This window comes from Erigeron canadensis, chromosome 6 (assembly GCF_010389155.1).
Source record: "Erigeron canadensis isolate Cc75 chromosome 6, C_canadensis_v1, whole genome shotgun sequence".
In the NCBI taxonomy this organism is placed as follows: Eukaryota; Viridiplantae; Streptophyta; class Magnoliopsida; order Asterales; family Asteraceae; genus Erigeron; species Erigeron canadensis.
Window position 1 is genome coordinate 41,854,198 of NC_057766.1, and position 15,548 is coordinate 41,869,745.

The 15,548-nt window shown below is 35.5% G+C and overlaps 3 protein-coding genes across 4 annotated transcripts; 2 read left to right on the forward strand and 1 right to left on the reverse strand.

Moving 5' to 3' along the window:
• Positions 1 to 2,834: 2,834 nt before the first annotated feature.
• On the forward strand, positions 2,835 to 5,018 carry LOC122602810 (U-box domain-containing protein 1-like). Its single transcript, XM_043775409.1, has one exon. The coding sequence runs from the start codon at positions 2,835 to 2,837 to the stop codon at positions 4,893 to 4,895; it is 2,061 nt and encodes a 686-aa protein (XP_043631344.1). The 3' UTR covers positions 4,896 to 5,018.
• A 422-nt stretch (positions 5,019 to 5,440) lies between these two features.
• Positions 5,441 to 11,379, reverse strand: LOC122602809 (UTP--glucose-1-phosphate uridylyltransferase 3, chloroplastic). Of its 2 annotated transcripts, none has more exons than XM_043775408.1 (17): positions 10,567 to 11,379; positions 10,006 to 10,189; positions 9,770 to 9,919; positions 9,465 to 9,626; positions 9,194 to 9,366; positions 9,020 to 9,086; positions 8,711 to 8,877; positions 7,721 to 7,879; positions 7,525 to 7,607; positions 7,327 to 7,421; positions 7,117 to 7,194; positions 6,914 to 7,009; positions 6,608 to 6,682; positions 6,436 to 6,524; positions 6,180 to 6,342; positions 6,021 to 6,081; positions 5,441 to 5,793 (listed from the first exon to the last, which is right to left on the reverse strand). In XM_043775408.1, exons 1-17 carry the CDS (start codon positions 11,232 to 11,234, stop codon positions 5,681 to 5,683), a joined length of 2,583 nt encoding a protein of 860 aa, XP_043631343.1. In that variant the 5' UTR covers positions 11,235 to 11,379; the 3' UTR covers positions 5,441 to 5,680. The 2 variants fall into 2 exon arrangements, with proteins under 2 accessions (XP_043631343.1, XP_043631342.1); XM_043775407.1 differs by having other exon boundaries at positions 7,516 to 7,607.
• A 1,187-nt stretch (positions 11,380 to 12,566) lies between these two features.
• LOC122603193 (50S ribosomal protein L11, chloroplastic) lies at positions 12,567 to 15,018 on the forward strand. Its single transcript, XM_043775834.1, has 4 exons — positions 12,567 to 12,893; positions 13,107 to 13,279; positions 13,391 to 13,454; positions 14,588 to 15,018. The coding sequence occupies exons 1-4, from the start codon at positions 12,650 to 12,652 to the stop codon at positions 14,794 to 14,796; spliced, it is 690 nt and encodes a 229-aa protein (XP_043631769.1). The 5' UTR covers positions 12,567 to 12,649; the 3' UTR covers positions 14,797 to 15,018.
• The last annotated feature ends 530 nt before the right edge of the window (positions 15,019 to 15,548 follow it).

Here is a 15,548-nt window from a genome sequence, read left to right on the forward strand (position 1 = left end):
CCCTTTTTGTCAGTAACAACCTTCCAAAAGATCAATCAACAAGACTTGTTCTTGCCACGAAATTCACACACCTATATATATATATATAAGATAAATATATTATTAAATATTAAATTGAGTTAATTACAGAAATCGTCCCTGTCGTGGACCATTACTTGCAGGTTTCGTCCCTAACTTTCAAAAATTACAGTTTTAGTCCAAAATACTTTGCTCCATCAACACTTTGGTCCTTACTACCAACGTCCGTTTAAAAACCCACCATGTGACATGCACATGATGGGTACATTAGTCATTTCATTAACAAAGGGACCAAAATTGTAATTAACTTTTTCATATATATCATCATCATCATCATCTGAGTCTCATAAATTCATATACATTTCAATAAATAAACAAAATCAAACCAAACTCTACCCAAATCACAATCATATAAATCACTTTTAAGTTAAATCAAGTATGATGAATTATTTATATGCATTCCATATACACACAAATCAAATTTGGGAACACCAAATTTTGGGACACCAGATTGATATAAATTCTATTATACATACTCAAGATCCACAAATCTAAAAGCAAATTCATTACACATAAATCCGAAAATACCAAATTCATATACACATAGATCTGAAAACATCAAAACATATCAAAAACTACCATCCCCAATATTCATTTTTATCAACACATATATATTTGATTGATATCTAAAATCAAAAAAGAAAATATATATATGTGTAAAAAAAATGATGTACTACTGTTATAAAATCAAAAAAACAACTAACAAATTATAGATATAGATATCGGTATATATATATATATCTACATCACCATTCCACCATCAGTACTCTGTTGAATCGGAACTACGTCAACAAGAAGTATTACATCTCGTTTATATATATGTGTGTGTGTGTGTATTGTTTAACCAGAAGAAGAAAGTTCCTGCTGTAGTTTTTGACTGTGTTTGTGGGTGTCTTTTTATGGGGTATTCTTTCTCTTTTGTAGGTGAAAGTCAAAAAGGGTGGAGAGAAAAACAAGTTTTTTTTTCTTTGTTCCTTGAATTTGATCAGAAAGAGAGAAAGAGAGAGGGAAAGACGAAGACAAGTTAGTAAAAGAGGAAAAAACTATAATACCAAATATAAACTCATTTTTAGTTGATTTTGTTTATTGGAATTGAGTTGATTTGATCTTGTTTAAATACAAATTTAGATTGAGATGATGACGATATATATGAAAAAGTTAATTACAGTTCTGGTCCTTTTGTTGATGAAATGACTAATGTACCCATCATCTGCATGTCACATGATGGGTTTTTAAATGGACGTTAGTAGTCAGGACCAAAAGTGTTGACGGAGCAAAATATTTTGAACTAAAACTGTAATTTTTGAAAGTTAGGGACGAAACCTGCAAGTGATGATCCACGACAGGGACGATTTCTGTAATTAACTCTATTAAATTAGAAGGACATTTCATTATCCTATTCTAACTAAACTAATAAAAACGGTGTCCAATTAAACTATTACTTTCTTGGTCTTACCAAGTATTAGACTATTTTTGTCGTTTCCAATATTATTCAACAATTTAGCTTTGCAACAAATTAATGTAAACAAAGTCTTCTTCTAGCAAAACTTCAACATCCCACCATAGACTATAGTCTTTCTCTAAGTTAGAGTAAAATGATATTCTTTCTAATATTTTAGTGTACAAAATGTAAACCAAGAGGTTGCATTTTCCTAATTCCGGATTAAAAAAAGGGATTACAATATAAAAATAGATCCAAAGAATATCAAGATAGATTTGTTGATGTTGATTATAACAGATAACCTAAGAAGGAACTGCCAAGTTCCCTAAGTGGTATTCCAAGTCAACACCAGAAACCTTCTTTCTCTTGTTACAATAAACTTGGATGGTAAGAAATTGCTATTCTTCACTTACTCAAAAAAGGAAACTTGATGATTATTATGTTATGTGATGCAAAATTGCTTAAGGCTTTATTCCTACACCTTATGCAGAAGAAGATTATCAACTACAATCTCTTGGGCTGGTTTCTACCTTAAGAGATAGTTTAACGTATTTGTCGTAATTATTCCTAGATGCTGAAAAAAATATATCATTTAATCATTTTGTTTTTACTGTTATATCGCATTATTACAAGTAACCAACAACACAATGATTAACTGAGAAGTGAGAAGAGAGGGAAAGAGTGGGAAAGCAGGTTTTACGTCAACAGTTCTTCCTCGTTCCGAGAAAGTGTGGGTTTTCTTATTCTTTTGGACACGTCCTCACTGTTTTTTTTTAAAGAAATCTCTTTTTTGTAAGTAGAAGTTATCTCAAACTCTTCTGTTAGGCAATCAATTGAGTTATTGTTTTGCTACTATGATACTCAACACATAAGTCAAGAGATCAATTTCATAAATCTAATTGGACTATATGCTTGTACCACAGTTTATGCTCAGTTTACAAACCGTCGACCATCGACAATTTTTAACAAGCAAAAAGGAGGGGTGATAGATACTAGGAAGAAAGCAAAAGGATATCAATACAGCTAATCAAACTTTGACATGGCTCTTATGTTTTTTAAATTGAATATAAAATGAAGGGGGGAATAAATGTATTATAGGACTAACCAAAATGGCCTGCAAATTCTCCAAATGGCAGCAACCAAAGACTCTTGTTTTCTTCTCCTAACTCCAATTCTCTTGTCATCTATACAAAGTGTACAAACAGAAACAGACAAATAGTTTAAACAATTCATTTATAATAATGTTATGTATGCTTTCAAGTAATTTATATCCCTTCCAACACACCATATATGGTGAATAGAAGTGAAATATACCATGGATGTGGCTCCTCCTCTGATGAATTCTTCAGGCTTACTTCCAACCGGTTCTTTGTTAGAATCGTTGATTCAAATCTCGAATGAAGTATCATCCATGGAAAAGATTCCAACTACACAATCCAAAAATGTTTCAATTATGATAAGAAGGATCAAACTTCTTTCATCACTGTTTGAAGAAATTCAAGAAACAAACACTCAACTTCCGCCTTCGTCTATCTTGTGTCTCACTGAGCTTTATTCAGTGATTAGGAGGGTGAAATCATTGATACAAGTGTGTAAAGAAGGTAGCTGTCTATGGAACCTTATTCGAGTAGAGAGCATTTCAAATCAGTTTTATGTGACTGTGAAGGAAATGAGTAGAGCTTTAGATATCTTACCACTTAGCTTGTTGAAGATAGCTGCAGACACAAGAGAACAAGTTGAACTTCTTCATAAACAAGTCAAACGAGTTGACTTGTTGGTTGATTGTAACGAGATTCAAAGAAGAGACGAGCTTCTTCAAGTAATGATGTCTAGCAGTTCCAAAAGCAGCAAAAGTAAAGGAATCACTGACTTTGGGAAAGTCAAAGTGATTATGACTGGAATTGGTTTGAAAACACCACTTGATTATGAAGAAGAGATTTCAAAGCTTGAGGCTGAAGCAGAGAAGCAAGCAGGGACAGGGGGGCTTATCGTGGTATCCAATATAAACAATCTCATTTCACTCGTTTCATTATCGAAAGCAATGGTTTTCAACAAAGAAGATCACAAGATAGCTGAAGGGGAAAGTACCGATAACAACTCCCCACTGAGTTACTATCCTTCTTCCCAATCAATGATCATCAACATTCCAGACGAATACCGTTGCCCAATTTCACTTGACCTAATGAGGGATCCAGTGATAGTAGCATCAGGCCACACCTACGACAGAGTCTCAATCGCACAATGGATCAACTCTGGGCACCATACATGTCCCAAAAGTGGACAAAGGCTCATCCATATGGCACTCATTCCAAACTATGCACTCAAAAGCTTGATCCACCAGTTTTGCCAGGAAAACAACATACCATTAACCGATCCTGAATCATCAAGTTCTTCTTCGTCTCATCTTGAAAGAACCCCAAGTATGAAGCGGAAGTTACCTGAAAAAGCAGTTGATCACATTTCTGCAACAAAAGCTGCCATGGATGCTGTAAAGATGACAGCAGAATTCTTAGTGGGTAAATTAGCAATGGGTTCGATTGATATCCAAAGGCAAGCAGCATATGAATTGAGATTACTAGCCAAAACTGGGATGGACAATAGGCGGATAATTTCAGAGGCGGGTGCAATTCCTTTTTTGGTAACATTACTTTCGTCACATGATCCAAGAATACAAGAAAATGCAGTCACGGCACTTCTGAACCTTTCCATATTTGACAACAATAAGGTGTTGATAGTGGCTGCAGGAGCAATAGACAGCATAGTAGATGTTCTAAATTCAGGTAAAACAATGGAGGCTAGGGAAAATGCAGCAGCTACAGTATTCAGCTTATCGATAATTGATGATTATAAAGTGATTATTGGTAGCTGTCCAAAAGCTATTCCATCATTGGTTGGGCTGTTGAAAGATGGAACTACAGCAGGCAAAAGGGACGCTGCAACAGCATTGTTTAATCTTGCGGTTTATAGTGTAAATAAAGTGAGCGTTGTTCTTTCAGGGGCGGTACCTCTTTTAATTGATTTGTTGATGGATGATAAGGCAGGAATTACTGATGATGCATTGGCGGTGCTTTCTTTGCTATTGGGTTGTTCCGAGGGACTTGAAGAAATAAGGAAGAGTAAAATTTTGGTTCCAATTCTGATTGATCTTTTAAGATTTGGATCTCCAAAGGGAAAGGAGAATTCGTTAACTTTATTATTGGGGCTGTGTAAAGATGGTGGTGATGAAGTTGCTAGAAGACTATTGATGAACCCAAGAAGCATACCATCTCTTCAAAGCTTGGCTGCTGATGGATCTATGAAAGCTCAAAGAAAGGCTGATGCTCTGCTTAGATTGCTCAACAGATGCTGCTCGCAGTCTCGAAGTCCTGTTGAATGAAGCACACAGAGATTGATTAATTGCAAATTGAAAATTGAAAATGTATATTCATGGAGATTGACATACAGAAAATGTTGTATTTATATGTTCTTGTGAATCAACCCACTTTTAATGCATAAAGTGTTTTACCAGTATTAGTTATACACAAACGTCTGCTATCTGCAATTCTGCATGTAGATCTCTACAATATTTTTACGCTTGTTACATTCGTGAAGAAATGCTAATCAAAGTACATCCGAAAAATGCGGAATAAATTGTAAGTTGTAACATACCGTTCTTTGCTAATAAAATCATCGCCAACAGAGTCACTGGAATCATGTCCACCATGAACCAATAAAATGGATAAAGATTACTAAATCAATAAAAACCCCTACATATAACAAGAGTTAGTGATCAATTGAAAATTATCCAAATATATATACTCTTCTAAAGTAATGAACAGCCCAATGGGACCATGTCCTAAGAAAGTTATGCAGAAGTGTAAAATTGCCCAACCAATAATTTATATATATATATATATTTTTTTTTTTTTTTTTGAACGGCAATTATTGCCCAACCAATAATTTTATATATTGATATACCCACAACAATTTTTACACATAATTTACAATAAAATTACAAGAAATATACCCGAGACCTTACTGGTCATACTAGGCTCATACTACACATGCTATTACAAGAATACGTGGGCGAAAGGGGTTTAACTTCTGTTGAACCACACAGGTGAAAAGGTTAGGTTCTTCTGTGAACGATGATTCTCAAAAGGTAAATGTTCTGTGGCTCCTCTAGAATTCCACCAACTCCAATTGAATGTGTTTGTCCTTTAACATGTATTTCCAGAACCAGCTTCCACTATCCATACATTCCTTTTTAATAGGATTCAAATTTATAGATAAACCTGACCAAAAGTTCAAAGGGCGTAAGTAGTGCATCTAGATGCTTCTTTTAGATACCAAGGTTCAATTTTTTTTTCAAAAATAACTTTTATAAGCACCATAGAAAAGAACAATGAATATGAATCGGACGTCATCTTTATAACAGTAAAGAGGCATATGACGTTTGAGTATTGTGGACTTGTAGAACTTAAAAAATTTGTATAATCTTATATTAACATTTCAAGAAAACCTGAATTTTCGGATGTGACGATCATCTTGTAGCCATCTGGGACTTCAAACACATGATTTCCCTGCACCAAGAGTGAAAAACAATGAGTATTTGATCGTGAAGATGTGAATAAGAAAATCCAGATGCTGAATATATGAGAAGAAAAGTGAAACTAATTACCTCGAGGCTGACATCAACAGCTTCAAATTCACCATTTCCATGCAGTATGACTTGTAGTGACTCAAATCGCTGCACATCATGCTTCCAATAAATATTCTTATCTGAACTCCAGTCTATTCCTTTATTTTGAATATTTACATTCTCTAACTTGCACCGTGCACACCTACAAGTAAAAATCTCATGCATAATTACAAAAACTCAGCGAAAGGATCGACTTTCTTTTACTCTTTAGTGAAGAACTGGTACAATAAACTACCTGTAACCATATTGTAGTATCGACTCATGTTTACGATCCATATGAGAGCCAATGACATTTTCAGCCATGATCATCAAACTCCCATCAAGCTAAGATTAAAAAACTAGTTCAGTACGCAGGAAAAATGCTTAAGAATTGCTTGTCTGAGTGTATTGAGTTAAACAGGTTGGACCTGAACGTTTCTCCATAAGAACTCAGAAACCTCCACTTGTAACTCGGAACCTTCGGAAATGGAACCTCCGTGAAACTTGAAAAGCAAAAAAGACAAAAGAAATAATAAATAAAGGGAAACCTATATCTGTTGATGATATCATATTGCTTTACAGTTACAGATATAATTAAGAAAATCCATGCTCTGGCGTTACTTTTAGCATTTAAGACGGCTTGTTCATTTTGGAAACTGTCAAGATATGTAAACCAGATGGATCGCTGTTAAACAGACTTATTATAGAGAAAATATCTGAGCGGCTGAGATTACCTTTTGCCTGGTGACTTCCCACAGAGGACCTAGAGCAGGATGAAGAAGAATGAGATATGGAGGTCCAGAATTGGCATATATATCATTACTTCCAATCTGCACGACAATGATTTACTGGTAAACAGAACACCACACATTCACCGCATCATATGAATACCGATGTTAAACAAACACGATATGCAATTAACAAATTTAAATAGTACCTCAGGGAGCGCGATATCGCAATATGAAAGAAGATCATATGCATTTCGTAGTATGTCAAGTAGTGCACCATCTGGTGTCTGCAAACATACACATAAGTGGGGCATGCATTTGGTTGTCAAAGGGAACAAAAGATACACAAGAAAGAACTCAATGTCTCATCACAACAGATTGCTTATTCAATTCCAAGCAAATGACAAAGAGAGAAGGACCTGGTGCAAGGACATGTCAGCAGGTTTTCGTTTCTTCTTGGCAGATGATGTGACCTTCCTTCGGTGATTATAGACAATGAAGGTATCTAGCATCTCTGCAATACATACACGGATTGCCTTCTTCAATAACACATACATACAATAGAAGCACGGATAAATTCAAATGACATTATATATATAGCATTCCACCTTCTACACCTTTAAAACACCGAGTCCCGAATCTATTAGCAAGGTTATCAGCGATATTTTGCATTGTGCATTCCAAGCGCCCACCTGAAACACTGCCAGAGAAGAATCTCGAACTCGTCATGATGTTCTAATGATTATGACTTCAGCAATTAGAATCTGAAACTTAAGGTCCATAGAGTAAATTATGTAGATGGAGAATACCTACCCATGTTGGATTCCATATTGGTCCACAAAATTTATTGATTTCTTCACATTCAGCACCATGCCTGGTAAACTCGTCTCGTCCTTGCTTGATCCAGTAAGCTCTGCAGCATCCAAGGCCACATATAGAATATTTGTATTTGCTGGGAACTCTGTCTGAAAACTTAACAAATGACCATGGTTAACTGGAAAACATGACAGGAATCTTCTTCTTAGAAAATTTAGAAAAATCTTAAGAGATAATGTTGGGCTGATCTAAAAAAAGGGGGTATATGGGTGGGAACCCTCTGGTCCCACAACCGTTTTGGTACCCGGAGTGCACACCGCATAAAACTCATGCCTGGTAAGTCAACATTCTCACACATGGATCACAAGATATAGTTTCCCCACTTGCCTTTGGCAAGTTTTGAACCTGTGACCTGACCCATGTGGTCACATGGTGGTGGTACCAGTGGGGTTTCACCCCATTGGTATATTGGGCTGATCCATATTTAAAACCATATAAGTCAGTCTTAAATCCAGGGAACGAAGCCAATGTTCAGTTGCACACATTATTCAGATAGGAAAAATAACTTCATATTTCAAATATAGCATGGTCACTCAATGTTGCATTGTCAAACCTAACGAAATATGAAAGGGTGAAAAGAAAACATTAGCCTATCTTGTAAGGATGTATGTATATAAACTTAATCCAGTAGAAACCATGTTAATTAAGTAGCAGGATTATGCCCCAGTGTTGGTCAAGGCAGCATCGATGGGGTGGAGAGCTCCGCCACTGTCTGCTTTCAATTTAAGGAGGAGTTATATATAACATTAATTATAAATACTTCAGACAGTGTATCTGATGAGGTATAAAGTTACCATCTGTCCCTTCCCTTTACAAGCTTGATTCAAATTTGACAGAATCATATCTTGAGTTTGTAACAAGGTGCAAATGATACAATGTACGGAGTAGCTGCCTAAGTGAGGATGTTTAGCTTACCAACAATCTTACCTATTATGAGAATGAGATCCATCGGTAATTCCAAATTTGTCAAACTCAGTATACTCGATGCATGACACACCATATGTCCATGTCCCATCAGGCTTGCCTTTCTCAACCAGAACATTTATGCCTTCTGTAGCACCAAAGTTTCGTTTGCACGATGCAAAACCAAGCTTCTGAAAATTTATCAGTCAAAGAAAAACCATGTTTACAATTATTTAACACAATAAATGAGCGGTCTCAGATAATATAATCATCCTTATAAAGGTCAAAACATGCCATTCGGGGTAAACGGTAAAGTTCAAATAGATATGTTACCTTCCCTTCATGCAGACCAATCCCTGCCATGGCCAACATGGTCATGTCTGTAGCAGCTACAACATTACTGCATAAGTACATCTTTTAAACTAAGACACAAATCTAGATCTCACAAATTTGTAATATCCAGCCATCTGAAAAAAGTATCGATTTAGATAACTAACTTATGCAAACCTGACTTGCCGAACGGTTGCGCCTTTTCTTCTATGATCACGAAACCATTGAAAAACGCCTTTGTCATAAGCAAGTTTCCATATCACACCATGACCACCAGGCTTGCAGACAGGCACAAACTTTCCCTTTGCTAACCACTGGCCATCTTCGGCACTAACAGCTGGGACAAGTGGCTGGCAAGTACAATTAATAACAAATTAAGTACAGCATTATTCTTTAATTAACTTTATAAACATTCTAGAAAACATCATGAACATTCTGCATATACGACCTGCTCAAAAAGTTTGAAACTTGATTGCCCTCTTCCAAACCAGTTGGATCTTTCACACAGCAATGTGATATGTTGATGGTTGTTCTTGGCCGAGCTTGTCATAATAGCAACAGGAGTTATGCATTGCTCTCCATATAATTTGAAATATAAGAACTCCCTGGCCTTGCAATTGTTAAAAAACTATTACTACTGGTAGAAAGATTATCAATGGCAGCATGAATTCAAAATCAGGCTCTCAAATTTCGGCACATAAATAAATCGTATGACCTCAATGTCAATCATACAAACATAGAAAGAGATTCTACCTGAAGATCTCTTATAAGACCTTCCAACAAGGTCCGGCCACAATAAGGAAGCATTGCGGCAGGGAGACATTCACCTGTGACTGAATCCACCAATCCAAGCCTGTCAGCAGAGCCTCCAAGAGGATAAATCTCTCCTAGTTGCGGCAAACCCTGAATTCGATACAATACACCTAAGTATTTAGAAATTGTTCCCTGGTAGTGTTTGAATTAAAAAAACACAAAAAATGTCATCTTACCTCAATTCCCCATAAAGCTGCCTGTGCAGCATATTCCGCGTCTTGCGAAAGATCAAGCACACTTGGAGGATGAATTTCTAATAAAGGCGTCCCCATCGAGTTAGAGTTATTTACGAGCTGAAACTTAATATCCTTCTCTCCATGTACAGACTGATGAAGAAGCTCTAAAACCATTAGCTGGTATCTGTAACAAATTCAATGATTTAAGTATCCAATACCCAGTTATCCATACTTATCTAAGAGCCAGATAAACTTTTATACCAGAGTGAATTAAGCAGTATATACAAAAAGAATTATGTAAGATATAATTATGTAAGATACTTTGAAATGTCAATATGACAAAGTTGAATTATTAAGATTCGGGCTTCCAAATTCACAAGTATCTACCAAAGTCTAACATATTTGAACTAATTAACTAAATTTGGATAATAACCGATGTCATGTTATCATTTTAAACTACCTACAAAGTAATTATTATCTCTACCTATAGCATATTCTAAAAGTAATGCTACAAACAGAACATGAAATGAAATAATTGTAACGAAAAACGGCATAACTAACCCAATAATGCCTCCAATACAATCATAAAACTCTTCAACATCACGAAGCGTCTTCAGTAACGAATTCAACTCGACACTATCAACCTTCTTATTCACATGATGATCATCATCATTTCCATCCCATTTTTCAATTATTTCAACCAAACTATACAAAGCCGACTTCAACGTACTTCTAGCCGACACAAATTCACCACCCGAACTATCCATATCATCATAACCCGACCCTAACACATGCTCTTGACCAGCAGCAACAATACATTTAATCAAATACAGCTCATACTCATCCAAATTTACATTATTCAATCCACTCCTCTCATAACCGTCTCTCCTAAAAAACCGCTTCACTTTCGAATCAGAATCCACCACGTGGATTTTATCTTTCAACGTTTTGGAACCAGATAATCCGGACCGTAATATACGCAGACGGTTAAGCTCGTTAGTGAAATCAAAATTAGGAGCTGGTGGTACGTACTCTACCGGCACGGTGGACACTAGTGTTCTACGGCGGCCGGACGGTGACGGTTGTACGGAGGAAACAGAATTGTTGATCAGAAATTTGTTAGTCGAGAAACGGTTAGACTTGAAGAAGAGTGCGTGAGATTCAGACGCCGCCGAGAATGTGAAGTATATGCCGTTATAGTTAAGTAATGAAGTTGTAGCTGGCGCCATAGATAGATAGATATAGATATTACAGTATGTTTTAATTGTGTGTGTGTGGAGGTGCGAGTGAGTCTAATTTAATACAAGGGGGATAAGACGAGATTCTGGGAGCATATACCAAAGAAAGAAAACGGGAAGACAAGAAAACAAAATACTTATTACATAACCCACCCCCAACGGCCCTGAAAATGGCATCCCCAAATAAACCCGAAATATCTAAAACACGAGCTTTGCGTGTCAAATTTTCATTTTATTTTTAGAGAAAATTTACATATATATCCCATTTTTAAGGCAAAATTACATAAAGAATTGGTTTTTAAGGACTAATGGTTTGGTTTTTATGGAAATGGTCAAATTAAAAGTACCTTTCGATAGCTTAGAGTTGAGACCACTTTTAATGAATATAAAGAGATGTAACTAAAAACGCCTCATGTACATAGTACATGTAGTTATTGGATCATCAAGATGAATAGAGAGTTTGCTTAAATTGTACTGTACAAATATTGGATGAAAACAGATGATAAATCAAATGCGTTTGAGCTGAAAGTTACTTGACAAAGAGCTTGTAATATCTTTCACAACCTTTACACATGAAAGAAAAATATCTTGTTTAATACATAAAAATAATAATAATTGACTATACTGTATAAACTAAAGCTTATAAATGTTTATATAGGTAGTTCATAGAATGGGTTAGGTTCCATCTCAGGTTAGGTTAAGATGGTATGGTTTGGTTCTGGTAAGTTGGGTTGAGCTAAAAACCTGAAAAATGGATGAAAACTTCATGTTAACACGGGTCAAATCTAGTTATAGAGTATAGAATTTGGCTTGACGGTAAAGTTATGTTCCCTAACCTTATGTTTGTCGCCCAGACCATAAATTTATGACCTGATAGTAAATTTGGCCCCTAATTTGAATTCGGGTTTTTTAGGGTTTTAGGATATGGGAAACAAATGTCTACTATCTCTAGCTTAAACCAGGCTGTAAATTTATAACCTTCACAAATTCAGTTTGTTTTGTTCGTTTTTGTTTCAACTTTTTACCCAAACTTGACCGAAACTTTTTGTAACACCATAAAGTAACTTCATGTATTTTTCACTTCGACCCACCCCAAGTTCTATTTTGCTTCATCCCTAGTCTTAAACCCAAATCTTTTTTTCAAATCATCAAAGTCTCACAAATGATCTACAAAAGTCTTGTGCAAATAACAAGTGATCAAGGTTTGCATGTAAGAAGTTGGGCCGATTTTTTAAAAAATTTTATACAAAATAGTTGGGCCAAACTTTAGCCCAGTCCATACCAACCCTGTTTAGACAGACAGATAAGGTACTAATCAATCTACATTCTCCCTCTTCAGTTCTTCATCACTCCACTCTCCTTCCCATTCCCACTTTCCAATCATCCAAATTGAAAGCCAAAAAATAATGGCATCTTCATTATCCACAAGTACATACCATCCAATTTGTAGTTCCCAAATTTCCAGACAAAAAAATCAAACCAATTGCAATCTGTCATCTTCATTTTTATCATCAATCCCATTATCCCCCAATTCAAACTTATCTGTTCAGTTCCGTTACAACAAACAACACTCTTGTTGCCCTGCTATCCTCAGGCCTCTTACTGTCAAAGCCATGGCCCCACCTAAACCTGCTGGCAAAGCCAAAAAAGGTCTATCTTTTCTTTTTACTTAATTTTGTCTTTTAAGCCAATGTGACACTGAAATGATTTATCTATCATCCCTGTTATTAGTTATAAGTTTTAGAAATTAGAACCACTCATTTTAGACTATTGTTATTATTATTATTATACAGTTGAAAAGTTTTTAATTTTTTTAATAATAATATAATTTGGGCGTAAATGTGTATGTGTTTGGGTAAACAGTGACTGGAATAATTAAGCTGGCGCTAGAAGCAGGGAAGGCAACACCGGCGCCACCGGTTGGTCCGGCGTTGGGTTCAAAGGGAGTTAACATTATGGCTTTTTGTAAGGATTATAATGCCAGGACTGCTGATAAAGCTGGTTATATCATCCCTGTTGAAATCACCGTTTATGATGTTAGTTTCTTCTTTTTTAATATCGTTTCTTTCGGTTTCTTATATTAGGGTTTTACGAGTTTGTTTCTTCCAGTATTTTAAATAAATTATGTGGTTTGCTTAAATTTGCAGGATAAAAGTTTCACATTTGTGTTGAAGACACCCCCTGCTTCAGTTTTGCTTCTTAAAGCTGCAGGTATTCTATTTTCGAATTTTTGGATATGCTATTTATAAGTCTGAAAATATTAGCACTTGTCTTTAGCTTTCCGTTAAATCTTGTCGCTTTTGTTTAGTCAAGTAGCAAAGATAATGATTCAATGATTCATTAGGGCGATATTTCAAAGTTTGGAAGTATATCCGTAATAAAATTGATTATCAAGATAAATGTGATAACTCGATTCTGATTGTAAAGTTGCGAAAATCCCTTTGAAAACGCATGTTCAAACATCGAGTTGCAGTAGTTGTTGATCGACATGGTCACGTTGTTACCAGGTGGTTACTGATTAGGCAGTAAATCAGTATTGCCGATGAAAATTTGCTTCTTTAAAGAATTGATTTGGGTCAGCTGACCTTTAGTTAGTTATCAAGTGGGAGACACAAGGTTGAAGCTTTTGAGGAATCAGCTTTGCTTTTGATCAAGAATTTGTCTTGGATGAGCAAGTGGATCGCCAGATTATGTTATTTGACAACAACTTATATTCTGACCTAGCCACAAATTAATAATGCTTTTGAATAATATTACGTCATATTATGTGAATGCTATATATAATCACATTGTCATATGCTCTTACACCATAAAATTAAGACCCATTGTATAGAAATGTTGAATTGTCATATGGGAAGCTTTTGGTTACTGCAAATTTTGCTAGATTGAGGCTCTTTACTTTGAACTCACGCATTCTGGTGATAGGGATGGCCCTTTCAACCCGATTATGTGAAGACTGGGTTAATTTTCATTTAATTTAATGCTAATGGATTCATCAGGTAAAAAATAAACTTGACCCAAAGGAGAAACGAATCAAATGAGTTAAAAGTATCTCATAACATAAGCAAGTGTTTATAACACTCTAAATTGTTTTCGAAAAAGGGCTGGATCATTATTGAAGTAATAGATCTGATGTTCATACTTCACATCATACTTATTCATTAGATCCAAGGAAAAGAGACAAAATTAGTTAGTGGGTCAACCGCACCGACTTAACCGAGTTTTGGCTAGTCGGAACTTGATTTATCTTGTTTCAAGACAAGAATCTTATGTTTTTTTATGTTCATTTTATCATTCACTCACAACTATGTTTGAGTTTATATGTTGTAACTTATATTTTTCAGGAGTGGATAAAGGTTCTAAAGACCCACAGAGGGAAAAAGTGGGAAAAGTTACTGTTGATCAGTTACGTGTAATTGCAGCAGAAAAATTGCCAGATTTGAATTGCACGACCATCGAATCAGCAATGAGGATCATAGCAGGAACTGCTGCTAATATGGGCATTGATGTTGATCCCCCGATCCTTGAAAAAAAAGTCAAGCAACTCCTCTAGTTTATTTTGCTGATGCCTTGTTTCAGGTTTGAGTAATGTAGCAGTATCTTGAATGCAAATATGGCTGTATTCCTTATCTTATTTCTTTTAGCTTCACATTTTGGTATGAATATAGAGATGGCTATCCAGTAAAACACACTGCCAAAGAATGGCTTTCTTTAAGAGGTGGAACACAAATTTATCAACGAATCTCCTGTTGGTAAAGATTATGTTGATTTCTAATACTGTACTGCCATTCTAGCTAGCAACTCATTGTTAGTCAAAAAGTGTGCGCCTTGCTAATACATTCATCATCAGTTTCGACGCGATGAGCGATGATGTTAGAAAATCTCAAACTTTACCATCACATGAATTGCCTAACGTGTAGTTTGAACCAATTGATTAGATAAAAGTAAAATATATTTATCATCTGTAAATAATCTGTAAAAGGGTTGTTCAATCTATTCAAAGAGGATGTTGTACACAGTATGTGCATAACATTAAAAAAGTAGGAGTACAAACAGGGGCGTAGTTAAGATTTATCATTGTGGGAGCTTAGATATATTATGATACCTAGAAAGTCCCTTAGAAAGGATGAAAGTGTAAACATTGAATGAGCTTAGATATATCATATAAGTGAGTAATAACGCAAATATGCAATTCAAACTAAAACATGCATTGTGAACATAAGGGTAGGGTTAACGTGAGAACAATAAATATGGAGAGAACCGTGAGAACCACTAGTTTCTTTATTTCTTTCTTCTTTTTTGTGT